The sequence below is a fragment of the Nothoprocta perdicaria genome, unplaced genomic scaffold (genome assembly GCF_003342845.1).
Source record: "Nothoprocta perdicaria isolate Ctin4 unplaced genomic scaffold, notPer1 scaffold_1, whole genome shotgun sequence".
Classification (NCBI taxonomy): Eukaryota; Metazoa; Chordata; class Aves; order Tinamiformes; family Tinamidae; genus Nothoprocta; species Nothoprocta perdicaria.
The window spans coordinates 13,521,335-13,546,016 of NW_020454093.1; the positions used below are offsets into that span (position 1 = coordinate 13,521,335).

Consider the following 24,682-nt stretch of genomic DNA (forward strand, 5'->3'; position numbering starts at 1 on the left):
TCAAAGCCTCCTCCCCAAACAGTGCATACCTGTTTGTGAAACATATTTCAAACTGGTCTTTCTGCCAGAAGCCCCGCTGGGGGAGGAGGCTGCTCTTTCATTGAAAATATCAAAGTAATACTGGGGCAGGTACAGCACTGCTGACAGCTGSGGCTTGCTCATTTCTAGCATCTCTGCGTTTTGGTAGGGGTTAGATTCGGCTGTAATGTGAGAGGAATATGCCAAGTTTTCAAACGAAGTGCAAGTCAAAGATTTTGGTGAGGGTGTAAAGTCTCTCTCTCCATTTTGAGTAGGGTAAATCCAGGAAGAACTGTGAACATCCATCCTATCTTCTGTTGGAGTAGTTGTTTGGCTACACGGAGGTAATGTCTGGCCTTCGGAGTTATTATCCACTGCTACGGCGTCGGGCTTGCAGTCATTTATTTTCAGTACTTTCTCAGAACCAATCTACAGGAGAGTCATAAAAAACAAATCAGTCAATGAAGGAAGCTCAGGGTAAAGGAAAAGGAGTAATTACTTCAAATACTTCTAAAATTGCTATGTAAATTGYGAGTTGTAAATTTTCATAAAGATGAGCTGAAGTTGAAGGAAGAAGCATACAGGATATTTAGCAGAAACTGGATTTTTTATATGGAACTGATCAAATTTTTGATTTTAATCAAAACCAGAGATTTTAATATGATTAAACTTAATGCAGCAAGAATAGATACCCCTTTATTTTACAGCCTTGGCTGTGGTTTTACCAGTTTTCAGCCTGAAGCAATAGTTATAGAAGGGCAGCAGAAGTTTGCAGCTGTCGGTTTTACAGATGTCTCCTTCAGTGAATTCTGGCAGCARAATGGGCCCTGCTTCCACCTATGCCAGGTTCCCAGTTTTGGGAGCCCTTATGTGCCCTGTCAAGACAGTGGCTCAGTGGCTGACAGGGCTGCAGGGGAGGCTGAAGCCTTCTGCCCACCCCGCTTCATCCAGCCCCACACCAAGGCCATCAAGGGGATTGCTTTCAGGTCACCAAAGTGACAGTGTGAGAAGCAGGAGGAGAGACACAGCTCAGAGACCACAGGAAAGTGCATGAGTCTATGTGCTAAGTTTGTGAACTAAGTGAACAAGCTGTGCCCAGACGTGTTTCTAAGCAGTTAAGAATGGAAGAACGAGCTGGCTGCGTCACTGGCTACGCTCTCATGCCTTCTTTGCAGTGAGGGGCATCAGAATGCCAAGTGATCACTGCAAAATCACATGAAAAAACAGTCTTACACAAAACAACATCAACCATGATCTTCGATCACGTTTATTTCTATATAACGAGTGTCACTGCTTTTAAATGTGGTCAGGGCAGGGCAGCTTTCCTTTTTTCGTGTAACTAACTTCTAATCAAAGATTGAAAAAAGATTGAAATGCCAAATTTGTTCAGTGATCTTACCACAAGGTCTTTAAATGAAAGCACTTTGCTCTTGTTAGGACTAGGTATTACAGGACAGCAGCACGCCTTCACCCTGGGAACAAGACAGGAAAAATGAGTCTTTTGTTCTCTCAGCAARGCTTATTCTACCAGCAGAAGCAACTCTTAGATGTGTACAAAAACAGCGGGACACGAGAGCGTCTCGGAAATGCTGCAAGCCAAACACTTAGAGCATCCACACTGCTCCACTGCATCCACACATTCAGAGGAACAAATGAACAGGACCTTGTAACAGGCTGGAGGAGACAAGCTGCAGCTGTGGGTTGTGAGTTACACTAGTTACATCCTCTGTTTGCAGGAGAAAGGAAAAATGCGTTATAACTTACCACTTCATCTTCCAGTGGCACAGAGCTGCTATGACTGAAGGAACTATCACCAGCAGGCCTAGAAGGTACAGAATGTTTGCTGGGAAAGAAAAAAAACGTTTAAACATTTGTTTTCGCTTGTTAAAAGTCAATACATCCTGAGTTTCTAAGGAAGCTAACATCCTAAGGTCCATGTGGGATACCAGCCACTCAGCACTGAAATTGTGTGGTCTGYGGTTTATAAGTGGTTGCTTACAAAAATGGTATTTTGGCTGTCGATCTGGGATATGGTTATATGTTTTTTGGACGTTGATTTCTCTTACAAAATTGAAATATTACCATATTGCTTTTAATTTGTGTTCTGCTTGCATTGGCTTCTTACCTGAAAGCAAATTATCGAGAGCTAAGGCAGTAAGGATCTCACTTAACRCTTGGTTTTGGGTTTTCTCTTGGATGCCAGAAAAGGACAGCGAGGGTGTTACAGTGAACACCCGCTCAGGGGTTCAGTGACAGGGGTGAAGCAAACGCTGCCTCCAGGGGGGATGGACTCCATCCCGATAGACAGCAGYGGTGTTTTTCCCCTTCCCTAGGATTTTCTGCTGCCGCAGGAATCTCAATATTTCCTTTGGGTTTGCAGAGGCAGCCGTGGGGCTGTGGGCACGAACGGCTGAGGCCGCTRCGAGCGGCTGCTGMTGGAGAGGCCGGAGCGGCCCGGCCCRGCCGCTGCCCTCCGGCTCCGCGTGTCCCCACCACGGAGCAGGGCCCGCCGCTCACGCTCCCCTTTATTGCTCGCTGGCATCTCTAGATATGTTTTATTTGGGAAATGAAGATTAATCTAACATCCTACGCTCCTTTACCGGGAGACAAATTGTCAATACTCACAATCAAACGGTGTTTCAATGTAGATGAAGTTGGCAATGGGAGTCTCTCCTCCACCTGTATATGCTTTAACCGCTAGCTTGTATTTTGTATTAGGCATGAGGTGTTTCACGGTGTATCTCTTTTCTTCAGGGTTTTCAATTGCATATTTACATAGCACTGAACCATCTAAAATGAAAACAGATGTTGCAAATAGGTGTAAGGGAGACCACTAAATGGCTGAAATGACTGAACATTTGCGAATCACCTTCTTTTCGGTAAGTTCACTTGCTCCTGTGCAAGCTGAGGCGTCCTGGCTCACTGCCCCTGGGCTGCTCTCACATCCCCTCTATCCCACCCACTCACAGCCCAGCCCATGCTGGACARCCCACCCTGCTCACTCTGCTCCTGCAGCTATCTACTTGCATTTGCTTTTGCTACAGCTTTCTAAAGGGAATTGAAGTGGTCCTGCCCTTTTTCKTTTGTTTTTTTTTTCTTCCAAATCCCATAATCCTCAAAGATTAAGAAATGTCTGCATGAAGAAAAAAATAGTCCCTGCCTCTCCATTAGGCAATTCCAAACCCTAGGGAGAGAAGGGGCAGCTTCTTCCTCATGCAGCCAGTCTTTCAGTGTCTTAAACTCTTCCTTACTGGGATTACTTGCAAAATAAGGGTACCACAGTGGTTAGTTTAGTTTTGGTAGGAACTATGGCATAAACCTCCCCCAGTTCAAACTAAATATTTCAGCCTGGTACTAGTCTAATCAGCAGGAAGGATCTGAAATAGGACATGAACCACCTATAGAAGAGGTAAGGAGAGGGAAAGAGCAAAACAACAACAAAAATATACTCCTGAATATGTGGGAAACACTTGGAAATTTCAATGCATCTGTAGCAGCATGGGGTATGGAGCAGGAAAATCAGAAACTAAAGATTAGATGTGGCTTTGTGCCACAATCCAGCTTACCTCTGCTGCACAAGGAACTCCACTGTAGAGCACAGCTATGAATATTTTCATTGTAAAGGAATTTAAATGGGGAATTTCCACAATGTTCCAACTCTGAGGCATATAAAAGGCATCCCATCTGTTTCTAGAATCCGYTAAATCCTAGTAAAACTAACATACTTCCTATGAGTCTCATCCAAGCTGACCACAAACAGATGTTTCAGAAACTCATCCAGAACCTAGAGTGCAAGAAGCAGAAACCTGACTCCTGCTCCRGTACTGCAGGAATCCATTCTGAAATTAAAGGAAGATACAAATCTGTATAWTGCCAGGACTGCTTCTCCCATTAGCACCTCTGGCATTAGGGAGGAGTCTGCCTCTTGCCTAACATCCCAGTTTGCCAATCTAATATGAATTTCCAGGAGATTGCAGTGCCAGCCATAACCACAYATAGGCTTTTATCTCTACCCAAGACAGAGCTTCCCAGGTCAGTTACCTGGAAGAACATGTTTTTTGGATTCTTTCAGACTGCAGTCCTCTTGCACAGGAGACACATAAACATGGTAGCCTCTTATAAAGCCAGGCTGCGAAGCAGTTGTGGGGTAAGAATCCCAAGAAAGTGTTACTGCATGGAAAGTCAGGTGAATTTTTTTCACAGGAGGGTCAAGTGTGGGGGCTAGAAGAAAGGAAGACAGATGTTAGACATGCCCTTTCTCTTCTTACCTGAAAGAATTCTAAATTCCCAAGTGGTGAATTCTGTTTAAATCCTACTTTTAGGATTTAAGAAAGTGCGTTTCTGTTTAAATCCTACTTTTATTTAAAAGTTTCACACATTCAAAGCACTCCAAAACCCTGTCAGCTTCACACAGTCACATAGTCACAGCAGTCACATAGTCCACACAAACCTCTCATCCAGCTGCGTTAACGTGGACTCTACCTGGTCACTGCACTAGTTAAACATCCTCTACCCAAGCCATTTGCATTGCTCCACAACTCGTATGTTCTTCACCAATGCTACAGAAACAACACAGCAAATGCAGCTTTCACTAGCGACAAGAAAAAGCCTGTAAAATATGTGGCCAACTTACGGAGCTCCTTAAAATAGCCAGTCTTCTTCTCCAACAAGGAGACTGTGTTAGCAACAGATCCATAGATGCGGAAGTTGTATCTCACCCCCGGCACAAATGAAGCTAAAAAGGAGTTAAATACAGAAACAATGTATTTTCCTCACAGTCACTCCCAATCACATCACCCAAGTATGACCCATGGAAGGACCAGACAACACATTCTCTACTAAGACTMTCAGCACACTCTATCAGTGAAGAGGCTCCCATAAAAAAATGCTCCCTGTGTTTATATTAATTGAAATGCAGCTTGTTTAATGCACCTGGAAATGTGTTCAGTCGCTTTTTGATCCAACATGTTTTATCCCAAAATGGGCTYAGCTGGCAGAGCCTTGAGGAAGGCTACAATCCTGCAGCTGCACAAGTGGATCGGAATGACTTCCATGACTTCCATGCATCCAGAAAGAATTCAGGTCTAACAGCCACCACCAGGAGCAAAACACACAACTGATGCTAAGCAAGAGCTGGTGCTGAGACATTGCTCTGTGGCACCCACTCTCACTGAGCAGTGTGTGTCATACTGCCCCAGTCTGACCCGTGCGACAGGTAAGGCAGAGCTCTATTCTGCTGCTCTTACTGAGAATGGATTTTGAAGATTTTGGACTCCCTCATTAACCTCACTATCCTCCTTCAAGGGTTTACCACAGGCTACTCAGAAGGAGCTTTGCCAAAATATTGGGCTGATTTCCATTAAATAGGCTCAGTGGTGCTGATGTGTGTGGTCTGTGATCCAGCTACTAGGCAAAGACAATTCTATCTGCTCTCAAAGAATTACACTTGTATTGCACAGGTTTCAGCATTCCACAGGATTTGTATTATAAATTCAGTTAAGGCCCAGAGCATAAAAACCAACATCAGAAAAAAAGAAAACCATAGATTGTTCTGCTTTCACCTGAGCTGATCAAAGCACTGGAATCGTGGGGCGCAAATCTCTTCCACTGAAGGTCACAGGGCTGCAACCCTGGGAAGTTACACCAGTCAACAATGTAACCGTCGTAGGTATTTCTGGGTTTCCAGGAAAGAAAAATGCCATCGTCTGCACCAGTAACCTCATCTTCTTTAAGACCTGGAATGCTGAGCTCATTTTCAGTGCCTATGAATAAGCAAAATATAATTTATATTATTTTCCAATATTAGACCACTGATGCATACATGAGGGTTGATACAGTTTCTATGCTGAGCAGTTTAAACACTAATAAATCAGTGTGTTCCATCATTAACAGACATATTAACAGACATATAATCTCTTTCATACGTGGAAAGCTGATCTCTAACTATAAGAACTTGATTGCTCAAAGCCACCCAGCAGTTAAATTACTCTGCATTTGTACAAAGAACTTAACTCAGAAAATGCAGCTGTAAATGACAAGCAAGAGACACAGGAGGCTGATCACATGCAGAGACTCACGCCAGTCATTGGCTGCATCTATGGCACTTGCTGTAAAACTAAGGCCTAGCTCCAAACTAAACATGTTTTAATCTGTGCAGATGCCCTGTGGGCACAGATTTTCTGCTGTGAGGGATGGATCAAGGTACCTCAGCTTAACTTGCATAGACCTACCACTTTAGAGGCCAAAATACAATCATAATATCCAAATAGTAATAACTTTAGTTATAAGGCCAGGCTAATTTATTTAACCAAGGTAATAAATTATCACTTCACATAAAATAAATGGAAACAAAACTTATGTGAAGGAAACCTAAATTCAGCTGAAAATACTGCAATTACCTGTAGCTCCAGGGATGATCATTACTGAAGGAAGTGAATAATTAACATTGTTCTTTGCCACGACTCTGATTTTATAAGGATTGTTGTCAATGAAAATCCTTGTACTATTATAGATTGATGAAATGGAGATATGCTCAGGTTTAGAGTCCTCTTCAACTTTTTCCCAGGTTATTTCATATGAAATATTTCTTCCATTTGCTTGAAAATTTGRTGTTAGCTGGGGGTAAAGTTATGTATTTAGTAGCAAATTTTAAGTACCGATTACTAACTAAATTATTGTTGCAATAAACCAGTTTACTTTTGTAATGACACAATCGCTTGCACACATGCATACAAACACTGATTGAAATAGAGAYGTACAATTCTCAGTAATGTAATGTGTCTTGTTACAATGTTTGGAAAACTATTCATATCTATGTCTGAAATGCCAGGAAAACACACCATCATACAAATACGTAAGTTCTGAAATAYGTTACATACAATCTTCTAGGAATTTAACAAAATTACTTTTTCATACTGAATTGTTATTATGTACTGTTAGGGACTTCCACACATGGACTTGTTAAAGCTTTGGGAAGAAGTTTCCAATTCCTTTATATAAAGGCTCATTATTGTTTCTATACTCATGCCTCACCTTCCAGAATAAGGTCACATTCCGCCCACCCAAAACTGGTGTAATTTCTCTCCAGATGTCCAGTTTCCCTGATGGACCTGTAATAAACACAGCAAAACAAGACATTCTGGGTGCAGAAAGGATAAACCGTGYATTTCCCCCTCTTTTGAAGTCTTTTGAGTCAGCCTCCCAAATCTCTCTTTCTGGATGAGTCCTGCCAAAACTTCATCTGTTAATTTCTTGCTGCTTTTGTTCTTGCTCTCTATGAATGACTGCCTCATTTCCCTAGAAAACCTCTCTCTGCTTGCAATTCCCAGGTCTTTGTYTCCTCTTCTGCACAATTTCTCCAGCCTACATGTCTCACTGCCTGCCCCGGATGAAAGGATAAGAGGCTGGCACATAGGAAGACAACTGTTCAAGCCTTCTTCCTAAAGTTTGCTTCAAGTGCTTTTATACATGCAGCAAGCCTCTCTTTCAGCTGCACAGCATAAAAGGAGCTGTAAATAGCGAGCAGAGGTGGCAGACAAAGAGCAGCCTCCAAGCTCCCRGTCCCCGAAGGCCAGACCTACTTGCTTCCTCCGTTCTGAAGGTTTGGGCTTTGCTCCATTCCCCCCATCTCCAGAAGTGCTGGGCTGCCCCACAGCGCACTCGTAGCGAATATTGGGTGTACGGCTGCAGCCCGCCCAGGGTGATGCTGGTGTATTGGAGGTGGGTGCTGGAGCTGTTGTGCTGCAGGACAGAAAGGTCAGAGCAGTTTTGTGAGAAAGAGGGTTTTGTCTGAGGAACTGGTTTTGCTTCTAGATCCTGTGAATAACAAGTTGAGCTCGAGAAGGAAAACATAATTATGGAACCATGGTCAAGAGAAAAAACAATATGGCAAAAGATCCAAAGACTGAGATGCTCAGAGGTGTGCAAGCCTCCTTCGTGTAATGGTCTGATTAGAAGCCTGTAAAATGTCTATTATTAGCATCAAGACAGAGGTAATTTACTGAGACCATCTCCTTACCCTACCTGGAGATCTTACTCACTTCACAGATGAGGCTATTCCAGACAAATGTGTGCTATCTACTGCTGCCTTTTCTTTCCTTTTTTTTTTTTGCCTAGTCTTCCCCCCCCTTTCTACCATGAGTCAGGCTGAGTTCTGGTAAAAGTTAAAAAAGGTGAGCATGTTTTTCACGTCTTCTTCACCTCTCTTCTGTCTCCTGCAATGATGCAGCAGCCTTTTGATCTAACACCTCTTAAGACAATATTGCAGAGTACAGGTTGCTGATGATCTTTATAATATCCTTTCACATGCTAGAGCCAAGCTACCTCTGAAGAGAAGAAGACTGAAGGATAAATCACAACACCAATGCAAACAGCTGCTCAGCCTCACTTTATGGAAGAGCTGGAACAAGATAAAGACTCTATTGAGACACTCTTTCTCGGGAGTGGAAAAGGATGGAAAGAAAGTATAAACTTGGGTCCACTACTAGGAAGCAGACAGGCCAATAGTATCCATAAAGCTCCTGGACTAGGAGCAGAAAAGCCTACTCCGTCAACATACCTCTCTGCCTCTTGCTTATAAGATGATATGAGCTACAGAAACACTATTGAAACTAGCAATAACCGCAAGAACAGCAATTGTAAGGCCCATTTGTATTTTCTTCTATTTCAACAAACCTTGGTCTGTTCAGCAAAGGACATTACTACCCATGCAGAGCAATCGGTATATATATTGACCAGCAGTATAAGAAGTGCTAACATYAAATCCTACTCAGGACAAATGCTACCCATATGCGTGACATGATCAGTGTAGACAGAGCTTGGGAGCTCTTATTTGGAAGAGAGAGTTCTCTACACACTGTGAGTATTCGAATTACTGGCGAAATACTTTTTTAATCCTAAGTCAGAAAGATATTTACTATGTTTTTGTGTATGAAAGTCAAGTTTCATACCAGTTCTGCTTTCCCATCAGGGTGGAGCACTTCCGTCTGACAGAAGAGTTTAATTCCTTTGTTTCGATGTTTCCAGTACAACACGATTTTTGTATCCGAACAATGTCCAAACAGCTCGGAGGGTGCAGAGGGATGAACTGCCAGTGGAAAATACAAGTTTATTCTTGTAAAACACGTAACAAGTGAAAGCTTTTAAAGTATTTTAGTTGAGGAGTAAAAGCATGCAAAAATATGGCCTAAGATATTTCTGCCTAGGCAGATAGGTAGATAGGTAGATATAAATCAGTAAAAACTGGTTTTTGAATGTAAACATATCCTTGTRTATAAACATTATATAAGTTAAAAAACAAGCAAAAAATACTTGCACTGACTTGGGGATAACTTGGAACATCACAAAAAAAAAAGACACAGTTGCAGACTTTTTCTGTAAACTCAAGCGATTTCAGGGTCTGGGCAAGGCAGCAGTTCTCAAACCTTCCCAGAGAGCCAGCTTGATCACAAGAAATAAGACACAACAATACAAGTGTGGAATGTGCTTATAAGTGTGGGCCACTTTGCTAGAGCTTCATGGAGCAGGAATTGCAAACTGAGGAATTCTAGAATGAAAGGAGTTCACGTTTGACACAGAAAACCCTTGCTGTCRTACACAGAATTGGAAATGATGTACTTCATTTCCTTTATTTTGGGACATTTTTTAAATAGGGCAAATTATACATTAAATATTGACAGGATCAGAAAAAAAAATATAGGGGACTCTACTGCAATCACTCCCTAAAAGATTAATCCATAATAAATATTGTATATAATTTCTGTAAAAATAATCAGACTGAAAAAAAAAGTTGAGCTTTAATGTTCTTACATTCTTGTTAATGAACTTTACTGAATGTAATCTATTTTAGCCTGATGATTCCCCATGAATATTAAATTTATAAAATTATGTTGTCTATCTATCATCTGCCAGTTTCCTCTCCTGTTCTCTTCCTGCTTCATTTATTCCTCCCTCAAAGAATAAAGCTATGAACTTTTAGAACTTATAGGCTTCTTTAAGCCCAAACAAACAGCAGCAGCCAGTGAAACACTAATGAAGGAAGCACTGCCAGAACGCAAGAGCTACACCAGAGACTCCTGGTCCATCAGCTATACAACCAAAGTCATGAACATGCTCCCTCTGACCTCTTCAAACAGGAAGGGTGCAGAAGGGCCTTGCAGTCCCTGTGAGGTGGATGTGGTAGGTCAAGAGAACACAAGGAGAACTGCAAATCCTGCTAGAGGCACAGGAAAGACCTGTTGAGGTGGAGGAAGATCATGGGGAACTTGTGGAACCTGGGGCCTGTGTTGGAGCACACTGTGATAAAGGACAAAAACAGGGAAAAAAAAAAAAAGAACTACAAGCACTAGATACTGCTCACTGAGTAACTTGTTTTATTTAATTGATGCTTGAATACTCCTCTTCTCCTACACTAGCAAGGCAGATGTTACTGTCCTGTATTAGCTGTGCTCCAAGACACATTAACACCTTCCCCTCTCTCCTGACAACAGCTGCTCATCTGAATTCATTTCTCATCTAATTCAAACCTTATTTGGAGAGGTACTCTTCATTTTATTTACTTACTTTTTCAAAGCAAGCATCTTCATTTCATTTTGGATAGATAGTAACTTCAGTTATAAGTAGCAATAATATTCTGGAGAAAGGAATGAATTCCCAAGTTTTCTACACAGATATTTGTTTTGAATAAATAAATGCATCTTTGTATTGTTGCTTTTTACACTATGAACCATCTCAATCAAAGTGATGAATTTTGAAACCAGAATGGGTCATGTCAACAACTAAATTTGATATTTGGAATAAAGCTGTTTCCTACCATTAACAGAACTTTGCAAAGCTGAAACTGAAGAGGCAGTAGGTAACTATAGCACAGGGAAAGATAACTCTAGCCCAGGGAAAGATAGCTAAGAGAATCTGGGAAGGAAAAAAAAAAAAAAAAAAGACTTCCATATTTAAATTTGCAACCAAGTATTAGGATAAAAAAAGAGGACAGAGCCTTCAACAAAGAAACAGAAAAGGCCTTACTTCTGTGAGTTACATCGAAAGCATCCGTGGCAGTTTTCTTTCCCAGTGAGTTTTCAACAGTCAGCATGATATTATAGACCCTCTGCTGGTTTATATCCCAAGAACATGAGCACTGCTTAGAACAACTTACTGTGCATGGAATCAATTTTTGGGAAAATCTATCAAAGAAGAAGGTAGGGGAAAGAAAGACAATTTTCTTTAGTGTAGAAGCAAGACAGATTGAAAGTGTTTGTGTCCAGGTAGAATACAGCTTAATGGAAAATAAAGCTGAAGCTATGAGACGTCACCCAATTCTATCCCCTACTCCAAAGCAGGATGAATGTAGGTATTCTTACAATTAGAAGAAAGTTTGATTTCTTCCTTAAGAAGAAGCCTTCTTCCTACTTCTTTTCCTTTTGGGATATAGCTAAATATATCAAGAATCTCACCATAAGCATACAGCTTTCTAAATTAGGGACTTGATATGCCAAGAATTAAACCATTCTCATGGCTACTGTCTATCTTTTAAATAAAACAGTAATTTCAATGCATCTTTTTTATCTTTTTTTGTCATCATCATCATACTATGTTAATGGAAATGAATGATGCAGAGCCTATGAAGTTACTATGCAATGATGATCCGTCTTATGTTGAGACCTTCTAACTAAAGTCTCTCATGACACCCTCTTGCAGTCCCTGATGCAAGGCTCTACTTCTCTCCTAGGGATTTAGCTGTCCGTGTAAAGGCTCAGCTCTGCTATGCCACAGCTGGATAACCTTGACCCAAACTGCTGAGAAAGAGCTGTGAGAAAGTCTGTGAAGACATAAGAAAAGGTAAAAATCACACACAGAAGCAGGATTGTTGAGATGCAATAGTAGCTCAGTAGGTCAAGTAGGAAAACACCAGCATAAAGAGTTATAAAATCCTAAAGGTGAAGAACCAGGGAAGCTAGTTAGGCTAATGGGGGCTAGTTGGGAATCATCGGTTTGAGTCAATGGTGCCATCATTAATCTTAAGGGGTATGARCATCCTAAAATTTAGCTTAAGACCTTAAATCTCTGTTATCTTTTTGTTACAGTTGCTTTATATTTTTATGTTATGTATATCCTACTTGCAGTGTATCTTCATCCTTAGCTAAAGATATCCAAGCAAGTGACCCAAAGGAAGTGCTATTACACCTTGTATAAAGCAGAAGCTGGTCTGATGGACCTGTAGGTTGTCTAACTAACAGACAGATTTTACAGAGTAGAAAGAAATTGACTGTTGTTCTGCACAACAAACGCTGGAGTTAAATGTAACTACAGTGAGACTTACTCTTCAAAAAAAATGTATTTTGTTGAATGCTGTCCGTAGAGATAGGTGTCTCCTCCTTGGCTCCAAGTACATATGATCTTTTTCATGTCTGGAGTTTGGCAGGAAAAATCATGAGGTACATCAGGTGGTTCTTGTTAGGGGGAAAGCCAAAGAGCCAACAGCATGAAAATTAAGACAAAAGTCATCAACATTCTCACTATATTAGCAAACTACAAAGTGTACAAAGCCCGCTTTCCTGCAGATGATATTATTTCAACTGCACTTATTCAATGACCACTGCATACAGTAAATCAGAACTACGCCACAAGTTAATTGCATTTCAAACACTTCTGTAGAGAAGTACTTTTTGCAATTAATAGATAATTAATCAACATGTTTTTCCACACAAAGCTTACTACCAGCAAAGGGATGGCTATATTGAGTTCTACTACACGCACAAAGACAACTAAGTTGAACTCAAACAGATCTATTTTTTAAATCATTTTTAAGTCATGGGTTCAAGTCATCAAATGCATCTGAGCATGTTTAAAACAGCAAGTTCTATTCTGTAATACTTTCTACATACAGGTGAGTTTACAGAGCTAGGGTCAGTCATTCCAGCAGAGCTCAGCAAGGTATAGCAGGACAATGCCAACTTACAGCAAGTTTTTTGCTTTGCTGCCTCCTCCCCACAAGTCCTCCGTGACTTAATAGCAACAGGAAAACAGAACTAAACTAAAGCATTCACTTACTGCCCACGAAGAAGACTGCGTAATTGTAGTGGTTCTCTTTCCCAGCAGACTCTTGACAGAACACTGTGACGTGAGACGGGTTTTGATGTGCCACAGTTTTCGCAGTGAGCAAACCAATTCGAGTGTTTGTGCGACTGAAATTATGAACAGCTGGCAATGAAAAGAATTCTGTAATGATGTGACCTTTCCTTCCAATGCAGCAAAGAGTAATGTCAGAGCCTTCCTCTATTACTTTTTCATCTGGAAAGATTTGTGGTTGACTGTAATTTGAAATATCCAGACCTGTAAATTAACACACAATAAGGCATGGAGTGGGTTGTCAACCTGAATACATAACTGAGCATTTATACAAGCATCTGCCCAAGTTATACAGGGATGAGTTAAATTTGCAATTGTATCTAAGTGTCTGTTTCCATTCATTCCATTCACAGAGAACACACACAGTTCAACAACCTATTTAAAGGATATGATGAAGTCTGGGTTCATTACCTTTCAAAGAGCTCTGAATCAGGTCTTAATGTGGGATTCGTTTGTGACAAGGAAAGAGAATTTTTGATCCCTATCCAATTTCAATTAAAAAATAAAATGTCCAGGACTGAAGTACAGTCCCGTACTCCTTTTACAACCTCAAACTGTTGTGGATTCAAACAAGAAGAGAGTTCTTTTGCAAAACCATTCTATTTCTTTCTGAAGCACAGGACAACAGATATCTGTTTGTTTAAATGATATGAATTCCCTGGAAACCAAGTTGTTTCAGTAAGATATGTTGTCATCTGAAGAAAACCTGTTTCTTGCTGTATCACTGGATTATGTGGTGAGTCCACCCCCATATGTTCTCACACAGCTCACAGCAGTTCTGTCCAAGTGACCTAAGACGCTGACTCGCTCCTCCCTCTCTGCTTCTTTCATACTAGGCAGAGCTCTGACCCAAGACAAAAGGAACATTCAAGCAACAGATGATGCAGCCACAGCTGGGCACTTCCTCTCCTCAAGCCCGGCCTGACCCAGGGAGAACTTAAGTTACAGCYAAGGCTCCTGCCTTGGGCAAAAGCTAAGGTTAGGTGAGCAGGCCAAAACTTCCTTTAGATTTCCACATTTCATTGTGTGATAAAAAGAGACTTCTCAAATCAAGCACACACATGCAAAATCTACTCAAACCCAAGGTCCCATGCTGTTTTAATGTGTGAGCAAGAAAAGCTCTGAAACTTTTCACCAACTATCTGAGGAAATAATCTGCAAATCAAGACAAGGGTTGACGTAATTACTCTCACTGCCAGCAGAAAGGAGTTGGTTGATGCTTACAGATGAAATGGTCCCAAACAAATTATTGATTTGATGTTCGCTCTCCTGAATTGGTCACTGTCATTAAAATCATCAGCAAATTAAAATATAACATTCTACTGGCAAAAATAAAGGCAGTATGCCAAGTCTTATTTTGCTTACCTGGGAKGGTCTCCCACAGACTCCACTGACTCCAGGTTTTTGATACTTCTGCTTTACTCCTGATTCTCACGGAATGTGACATACACTCCAGAGGTAAGTTTGAATCCCAGTTCCAATGAAGAGGCTTCCCTGATTTGTCAAGTGTGACATTGTAAAACTCCTATAAACAGGCAGGCAAGTCAGGCAGAGTATTAACATCACAGCAGCACRTACATATTTGGAATTACAAGCAAGAACCATGGGAGAGAAAGCAGGCTTGAAGGAGGAAAATGATTTTGCAAATATCAGTCTATGAAATCCAAGCTGCCACATCTAATCTCATATTCTCTAAGGTCTAAGTAACTGCTTAAAAATCTGCACTAGCAGAAGTGTACTGAATGAGATGCTGGCAAGACTACTTGATAACAACATCACTGTGAGTCAGTTCTCAAGAACTGGGCTTGCCTCCAGAGGTTTTCAGCAGATTTTTTGTGCCTGTTATAGCAGCCTGTATATACACAGTGCTTTCTGGAGGTGCACCTTGTCTAAAGTGCTGGAGTACGTATCTCAGCAGGAAAAAGATGACCTGAAGTTTAAAACAGAACCGAGAAATTGTGAATGCAAAAAATGCTCCATAATTTGGGAAATATTTTTATATTGAATTATATGAATGCAAAAAAAAAAAAAAAATCTCCTCTTCCCTTAGGGAAAAACCTTGCAAATTCCTCTCAGAATGTACCTGCTCAGCCCACCTGGGCCTTCAAAGGGCCATACAAACACTCCACCCCGCAACTCAAACTAAAAATGGCACCACTAGTYACACAAACAGATATGGATGAAAAGCAAGATTCACACCGCAAGTGTGAATCTTCCCTGGCACGAGAGTCCGTAAGAAGTGGAAGAAAGGGCTCAAAAGAGTTATATTAATGGCTTGTAATTATAAAAAAAAAAAAATAAAAAAAAAGCAGCTATGCCAGATTCTCATCACCGAGATCAATGATGCTCCAATGAGCAGTATCAGAGCTCTGGCTCGCACTGACATCTAGAGTGCTGCTTTCCATTGCTGCTTTCCATCAGCAGCACCTGCACTTTCATAATAGCATCACTCCGACAGACATTCTGCAATCATTTTACAATTTAAGTCTGAATTATAGCACTGAGGAATGCAGCTGCTGCTTTTAAAGTTATATAGATTGTATGTGCTCTGGTATGAGCAGATTCAAAGTTTCATTATTGGTTCAGAACAGCAGAGAAACAAATGCATTCCTGTGTGGTAGTGACAACCAAAACACCCTATTTATTTTCCATGCCATATTTTTTATGATTTCTAGTACAAGCTGTGTCCTTAGATTTCTATATCTCTTTCTTTCTTCCTGCAAGTTAACAGATTTTCTTGGAAGATTATCCCAAACAAACATTTTATTTGAGGAGATATATGATCCATCTTTGCAATTTCAGGATTAGATCTGTCCAAGAAGTGTTGATATCTGTATCAATGTATCAATGTGGCCAATATCTTCTAAACTACACATAACTCTTCTGCAATGAAGCTGTGGTTCTTCAAACTCAGAGACACAAAATACTGTTAACTGGCTGATCAGCAACAGGCTTTTAAGAGAAAAATATCTATTAACAAATAGAAGCTTTAAATGAATTAGAACAGTTTTCCAATTTTACTGTTTTTTCACAAATGGATTTAATATTCTTCCAGTTAGATCAGTAGATGACTCATAAAAAAACTATAATATTCCTAAACCCTGCATTTAATTCTCCAAAGATCTTGTAAGATCCAAAAGAGAGAAAAAAAAATCTTGTGATATAGCAGTTCTCACAGTGAAGTCACAGACTGGTGAAAAAATGAGGAGCAGGCTTAAAAGCATAATGATTTGGGGGATCATATCTGCACCTCCTGACAAAATTTGGCGGCTTCAGGTGATAAGATGGGCTAGGACTTTCCAGAAGAGACATCCCTATCTCATTCCCTAACTGTAAGCGTTTGGTATAAGAAAGTTGCTAGCAGGGCCAAGCCCAAGATTTATACAACCTGGACTACTGAGACTTTGGTTCACAAGATGAGTTACAGGAATACATGACTTCTGCTCAGTTACTCGCTAGTGAAGGGTAGTAATCAGGCTACAAAGATAACTAATTGCCTGCATCAGGAGCAAAGAAAGTTTTCTTTTCTGAGAGGGCCTCAGGGAACCTGCACCTTCGAAGGTGAATAGAGGCCTTAAAAATCAACTCTCCTAAGTCTGCCCACTACCTCCAAAAGGATGCACAAGGTGCAGCTGCACTCTGCACAGGCAGAAATGACCCGCTTCTCTGAGCCAATGTTTTGTTTTCGATGAAATTAGACATAACATTGGGCCAAGTGTGGCACCTACTGAAATATGGAGGTAGTTCTAGTTCAGCTTGGGGAATATTATGTTGTAAATGGTAAACTTAATAGTGTAGCCTGTACAGGCTGAACATTTCATTTTATTTAAGAGTCATCCATATTGCAGACATCTAAAATATCCTTTTTTTTTTTGTTTAAATACACTTACTGTCCACACAGTAGTGTTTTCTTCTGTTCGATTCACTTGTATTTCAAAGGACATTGAGAGCTCAGCATCATGTGCTGACTTGCCAACATCCCATTCCACCTGCAGACGCTGGAGAGGCAAATCTTTGGAAACGTGAAGGTACGTTACTGGAAACACGAGGGATTCTAGAAGCACAAAAATGATACAAAAATATTAATGGTGTTCTATACTTCTGTCCTTCAGCTGTATTTAAGCTACACAAGACCAAAGGCTCCAGGACAGTTTTCTGATGAGGGACATTAGTCAAGGCAGCAGAGCAAGCAGTTTGACATATCAGACTTTGCTCCCATCTCTGACACTGACATCTCTTAGGGTCCTAGCAAAAGGAGAATTGGAAACAAACAAACAAACAAACAAACAAACAAACAAAAGCAACCCAGACCCTAAAGGAAAAACACTCTATTCTTTCTATCATAAGCAAAAATTAAATTAAGCCATACCTAAGTACCTTCCCAAAGCCCATGCTGATTATAAACATTTCCAAGGTGATGCAGACTGCAGATGCTTTTGAAAATTTACTTTATGTTTACCATAGTGACAAGGCAGACATGAAAAAACATTGCTGAGAAATGAGATAGGTCCCACACCAGCTAGTTCAGAAGAGGAACTTCAGAAGAGTTATCCACAGGCTCACATGATTTATATCAAAAGCAAAGACAACATTTTATCTTTATGCATTAAAAAGCTAGAATGATGCTCTTGAACATATCCCCACCATGATCTTGGGTTTGCTATTTAATTTCATTATACCCTCAATTTACTACTTTATCAGACTATTGATCATTCCTTTTTTAGTCTTTAAAAAGAAACGACAATGAAGACAAACATTTGAGAATATATGATAGCAGGATCTGAGATAATCAGAGTGTCCTGTAGGGAAAATGCAAAGATGTTTCATATGCAGAAGTAAAATTTCCTGTTTGACCCCACTTACGACATGACCCTTAAGAACAGATCTGTTGCTTAACAGCAAAGATGGAAAAATACTGGCATTAGTGTTACGTTACCTTGGGGAAACCCAGCACTTAAGGCAAATAGTTCATGTCTGATATTGTATAAATAAAGTAGAGGGCCTGGGAATGAACTTCACTTGCCTAAATGATGAAGCAGCAGCAATTTTAGGTTTTACTGGAAAACAGAATTATTGTTAGTTCCACTGCCAAGGACTGACTAGGCAGGCAGCCAGAACAAGGCAAGCAATGAAGTGAACCATAAAATTAACTGTGGAAGGAAAGGATTTTTCGGCGTTTTGGGAACACATGACAACATACACTTCATCTCCCATATTCCAGACTTTCGCCATCAAACCAAGATAACCATTTTTTTCTGCCTGAGGTATCTCATTGCTGTTTGAGGATTTATCAGGTACTAGTCTGCTAGCAACAGTCTTTGTGGTAAATGTAAAGGTGATATTTGCCTCTTAAAATCCCACATATGCTAAGGAATCAACTGTAAACTTGTTYTTCAGTATGTAGCATTAGCTGCCTGTTTTTTGGTCAGCCTTACCTGTACCTTTGTCACCCTGTCATATGCAACTGAGCCTAGGAGAGGGCTCTCGTTTTGCGTACGAAACCTGGGCTGATCTCACACTTGGGCCATTATCGTTCTTGTGTTTTCCCCTTCTGCAATGCTGAACTCACTCAGGGAAAAYGGATAGGCCAGCACAAAGAAACAAACCTAAGGGATGGAACCTGGCAAGTCTGTCTATGAAAAACAGAGGCACAAAGTAACTCTCAAGAAATGTACACCTGGAAAGAAAAGCCAGATAGTTAGCAGAAACCTTTACTAGGGCCAGATGGAAAAACAGCGTGCTGGTGAGCAAACATTCTGCATTCTACATTTGCCTTTTCTTTCCATTCCTCATGGTCCTCCATATACTCCCCTCAAGGAAAATGGTTTATTTCCCCGCACAGAATGAGCCTCACAGAAGGAGCCCAAACCTCACAGACAGATCTAGCATCATCTACACAGAAAATGTTGCTCTCCTGAATTCTCATTATCCGTCAGGAGTGAAAAAAAAAGAGTAAGAAAAGTACAAATTTGCAAAATTATGCTAAATTTCTCATCTCCTTCGTGAGATTCAGCAGCTGCTTTTTTGTATAATTGTACAGATCAGACAGGCAGCAAAACAGAAAATACTAAAGAGCACTCCAAGAAAGTGCCCAAGAGGGGCTCCACACCTAGCAGCACTGCATGGGAGAAACTCTCATTGACATATGTTAAGCCAATGCATGACATGAGAATGACCACATGCTGAATAACTTGATGTTATTCCCATTGAACACGCCTCTAGCGCATTAATAAAAACAAACAAGTCTTCTAAACTGAAATACAGAGAATTTCATTGACCAGTACAGTATTAGTATAGTACCTGCCTCCCACATTTTACATTTTGTGGTATTCTGCTTCCCAATTTTTAAATACTAATTAAATACTCAGGCTACTGCGGAGCACCCRTTTCTAGGTAGATTCAGGCATGGAAGCCAGATCTTTCCAAGCTCCTTTATAAAGCTCCAAAGACACAACTCTCATAGGCCCAGTAGCTCAGAAAAGCTTGCAATGGGCTTGTTGAAATCCATGATTTTGGATAGCAGTTTGAGTAAGACCTACCCAATTTTCCAGACTTAACCTTGAAATGATACTGATGTAATAGTCTTGTCAAAGAGAAAAATGCATCTTACAGCTGTTCTCTAACAAGATTTTTAAACACAAATTTTGACAAAATTGTTATAGTTGCTTTATACAGAAATAAATCATAGCTCTTCCATGGCAATTAAAAAAAAAAAAAAAACCAATTCTGACAGAGAACTCCAACTAGTGTACTGTGATTAGATGGATAGGCTGGGTGACTGAAACCTGACAAATTTGTGTAAATGAGCTAAACTTGCAACATACAGCCCCCTCTTCTCCCCACGAACAAAAGGTAAATTAAGTAGAACCAACCCTCAGTACTCAGATTCTCCTTCCCACATCAAACTGAAATCCTTGCACCAAGCAGCCTGAATATCTCTTAACTACCTCATGACTGCACCATGGTTCCTTTGTCATAAATCTCCTGAGCCTGAGACAGAATGAGAAGATAAAGATCCCTCACTACAGGGAGAAACCCAAACCTCTGTTTTGCAACAGTGAAGCGGCTCAGCACTTCCAGCAGGTAGACACACTTGGAGCATGATTAAAACTGAGAGCAATAAATGGCACAATACAGAGGACAAGCCTGCTTGCACTGAGAAACACAGCTGGAGAGGAGTAAGGGCTCCTGTGCATTTTACAAGGCCGCTATGAAAATATATTAGAGAAAGGCACAGTAAAAATAAGCAGAAAAGAAGTTACTGTATCAACCACTAGCTAATGAAACTGCAGGGTGTTTGTAAAAGATTCCAGAAGTACTAAATATTGCATAATTCTCTCATATTTCTGGTTGCTCCTTCTGGGCACCACATTGAAAGAAACTTTTGCTTCCAAATTTTCCGGATTCCCTTTTCTTTTCCTTGCTTCTCTGGGCAATTTTATTTGCAAGTGCCACTAAAATGTCTATTGCAAAGATTATAAGCTCTGTATGTTCTCAGTTTTATGTTCTGCAGAGCTTGACGTTCACATTACTAGTTCACATCACTAGTTCACTAGTTCACATTACTAGTCAGGGCTTATAAACATCATCACTTTCTTGTACCAAKAAATACAAGAAACAATATAACAAAGGATTCTTCTAGAGGCCAAGACCCTGCAAATCACTGCATTAAATTTTCAGAATTAAAGACCTTTGTAATGTAAATTACACAGATATAAATGTTAGTAGCATTCATAGTTATAACTCCAGCTCCTAGGAAAGTTAAATAGTCAAGGCATCTTAAGACTTGCTTTAACTTGAAAGTTATTTCAAACTGAAATAGCTTCATGATTAACAACAGAGAGTAATTTTATCCCTGAGCAACTGTCTGGGAAAACAATTCACTAAGTTACTGTAATGCAGCAGCTGTTTGGACTTGCCTGCATTACGAAGTTTTGCCATTGTAGGATATTGGCAATAGAGTCTCAAAACTGAGAAATTGGCACCTTGAGTGAGTGCAAAGCAAACACCTAAATTTTAAGGAGAAAGAGAGGAGAGAGCAAAGAAGTTCAAAGTACAAATAGTGTCCTTTTGGCATGATACCAAGCACATACAGACAAAAATAAAAAGAAAAACAAAATTTCTCTCTCTCCTTCATCTTAATTAAGGCAGTAAAATTTCTATAATGTARACTATAACTTCATAAAATCTTCCTCTTAAATACTCACATAAGAAACAAKTACAAATACTCTTTCTTTTCCTTCTTTTAACATTTTAGAGCGAGGCCCAATTTATTACCAGCAGCAAGTGTGCAAACAGCCTTCTGGAAACTTATCCATACCTTGAACTTCGTTCTCCAGAGAGAGATTTTTTTATATATGTATTAGATATGTAACTAAACTGCAAGACATAAAATTCTGGTTCTAATATTTGATGAAACAATCAGAAATGAGCCAATAGAAAAGCTGAAGTTTGCACAGATAAGGCAAATGGGAAAGATAAAGCATAAGAAAGATGTGGAAAAGCATAAAGTGGTCAAAGAGGAAATAAATTATTTAAAAGGGAGTGAGTACATATCAAAACATTTACAGATCAAAGACATTTAAGACAGAAGGAAAGCAGAAAAAAAATCAAGCTATGACAACTTTTCATGACCAGATTGCTGAAGATACTTTTTATAAGTTACTTCACCTCCTTACCAGAAAGGATAATTTGATTAAGCATGTAACTCTCAGAGAAGTTACAAATGAACAACCATAAGCAAATGKTCAAACATTTACCTTGATGTGAGTGTGCAGTCCTCAAAGAGAACAGTACTGCCAGAAGGATGAAATGTTTCATCACTGATCCTCTGTTTCCTTCTATGAGGAGAAAAGGCATTTCTACTTATTTGTTTTAGGAGAAATGCATGCCAAACAACCGTCCAGATATTATTGCTCTATTTAAAAGAGAAAAACAAGGAAAGGAAACAAAAATGAAGTACTCACACACACTCCTGGAATTTATGTAGAAGAATTCAAGAAGGGAATTCAAGAAGAGAATTCAAAAATTCTCKTGTTTCAGGACCTGGTTACAGTATACCATAGTTTGCATATTCCTAAGGAATATTAAAGCTAAGGTTGTCATATTTTTGGCTTTCTTTCTGCACAAGCAGCAAGAGATGTATTCTAACACCAAAAATGTAGTATCAGCGTAGCCAAAGGCCTTGTGGTTTCCAGAACACAACTGAGCTTCACCTGAGAGCCTGACTGAAGAGTCCTGCCAACCTCAGTGGCAAGCATGGTTTTCAATCAGCGGCAAGACACTGCATGGAGGTTTCCAGCTGGGCTGGAGTTGAAATACACACATCAAAGTCTTAGCAAMTTCCATTCCTAGAAAGATTGTTTTCTCAAGCAACGAAGAGTCTTATCTTGCAATCCTTCTGCAGTTGCAGTCTCTCACTTCAATGGGCTGAAACTCTGGCCTGCACTGTTCAGTCCTGGGGGACTGACCTACTTCATATATTGTAAGAAACAAATCACCTGAAAATTCCCCAGTGTAGAAGGAAAACGTACAGAGAAGTCAGGAAAGGCTGAAGGATTGTTAGCACCAGCCATGAAACATTCAGGACCAGTATGGTTAAAGTTCACAGGCGGAGAGGGTGCAGAAGGCCAGATGACAGTAACAGGAACACACAAAAACACAATTATCTTGAACTTTCACTTTCTCCATTTTACATTTCTGGAGCTGTATATCAGCTGAATACTGATAAAGTGTCTTCTTCCACTGCTTCCACATAGACAGAGGAGATAATGCAAGCAGGAACTGCATAGCATAAGAGATAACTAGGGGACCTTCTGTCCACATTAAAGCCAAGGACAGAACATATATTGATTTCAGAAAGGCCAAGAGTTCACTCCAGAATTTCTTMCCAAAAGCAAATCACCAACTTAGTACCTCAGAACTGAAAATACTCAAGTTTAATGAGTCTGTCTTTGATCCACTCTGTTTTGAGGAAACTCTAAATTTCTCGAATGGTTCCAAAGAATAGATTTCAGTTCTTTTCTGCCAATCTGTCAAGGAGATTGTTGAATGATAAATTCAGAAGTCCCTCTGAATCCCTTTCCCAACAGCATTATCCACTAGTCTCATCAATTGGTGTCATCCACAAGCTTGATGAAGGTGTCCCACTCCATTCTACAGCGAGSTAAAGATGATAAACAGCACTACTCCCAGCATTAGCATTAATCCCCAACAAATACCGCCCTAACTGTCCATCCAACAGACTGATGTGCTGATCACTTCTTTAAACACAATGACTCAGACAGATTTTCTCCCACGTTGTGGTATACCAATCCAGTCCCTGTTACCTTAATTTGGCCACCGGATGATGTCTGGAAGATCATTAACATCCAATGTTCTCCTCTTATTCACAGGGTCTACCATTTCAACCTAGAAAGCAATCATGTTGGTCACATATTCTTTGCCCTTGATAAATAAACAATATCTGTTCCCAAACACATTCTTGTTCTTCATGTGTCTGGAAATGGCTTTCAGGAGAACTTGCTTAGTGATCTTCCCAGGAGCTGAGTTGAGGCTGAGAACGTGGTGGCTCCCCAGTTTTCACTCAGCKCAGTGAGACTTGTGGGTAGAGAAAATGATGAAGATGCTTTCAGCTAGAAAGCACCAGGCACAGCAGATAACCGAAAGCCAAAAGAAAACCTAGACAAATATCTGCAATTGAATTACAGATGCAATTTTAGCAACACAGCACTGAATTTAGCTTATGAAATTTAGTTTCTAACATTTGAATGTCTGTGAGAAAATAAAGAAAACAGACACCTTGTGAGTCCCTAGCCTGTACCACTATGTTTTTTCACCTGTGAACATACTTTCTCATAACACTACTAATGGGAAAAATTCCTCTTGCCATGTAACCTGGGGCGTGATAAGATGGATATCGCTGGATTTATGGCTCCCCACTCATACTAGGAATTAATAAATATTGATAGATACATCAGTAGAGTAGAACTTTTTTTGAGAGCGAGAGAGAGCTAACAATAACTGTGATAACATTCACTAGCAATAGGAATTTTTTAGAGACCCAAAAATCTAAGAACATTAATTCCAGAAGCAGAGACAGTACAGGAACCATTACCTCAGGAGGAGATGAAATTTCTTTCAGTAGGCACTTGGGGAATGGTTTAAACAAACACCTTCAGGTAAACACCTTCAGGTAAGTTGTTTCTCCTTCAGAGCAAAAGGCTGGCTTAGGTCCCATCTGGCCCAATGTTTTTGTGATTCTGTGAGCAAGAGTGGGAAAAAAATCCCATTATTCATCTAGCAAATATGCTGAGATAAATATATGGTCAACTTTTGAAAYTCTCTTCAACTTTTGAAGAGAGCTTCAAAAGCACCAAAATTCCACTTAAAGCTTGTTAAGATTAGACTTTCGATACTCAGAAGCCAGTGACTTGGAGCTGGAGATCCTGAAGCACCTACATTGCTGCAATACGACAGAAGAGAAGTCCATGGCTCTGGAAGGACCATACCTGTGACAAAGAAGTCCCAGCTATGAACATCT

At 40.1% G+C, this 24,682-nt stretch overlaps 1 protein-coding gene across 1 annotated transcript; it reads right to left on the reverse strand.

The window, feature by feature from the left end:
• Window positions 1-24,372, reverse strand: OSMR (oncostatin M receptor). The gene is made up of 19 exons (XM_026038798.1): window positions 24,257-24,372; window positions 23,469-23,550; window positions 21,900-22,057; window positions 17,031-17,194; window positions 14,506-14,665; window positions 13,063-13,344; window positions 12,332-12,461; window positions 11,038-11,195; window positions 8,967-9,103; window positions 7,599-7,758; window positions 7,051-7,127; window positions 6,417-6,633; window positions 5,580-5,780; window positions 4,652-4,753; window positions 4,060-4,239; window positions 2,644-2,808; window positions 1,783-1,861; window positions 1,418-1,490; window positions 1-447 (listed from the first exon to the last, which is right to left on the reverse strand). The coding sequence occupies exons 3-19, from the start codon at window positions 21,997-21,999 to the stop codon at window positions 1-3; spliced, it is 2,832 nt and encodes a 943-aa protein (XP_025894583.1). The 5' UTR covers window positions 22,000-22,057; window positions 23,469-23,550; window positions 24,257-24,372.
• Between the last annotated feature and the right edge of the window lie 310 nt (window positions 24,373-24,682).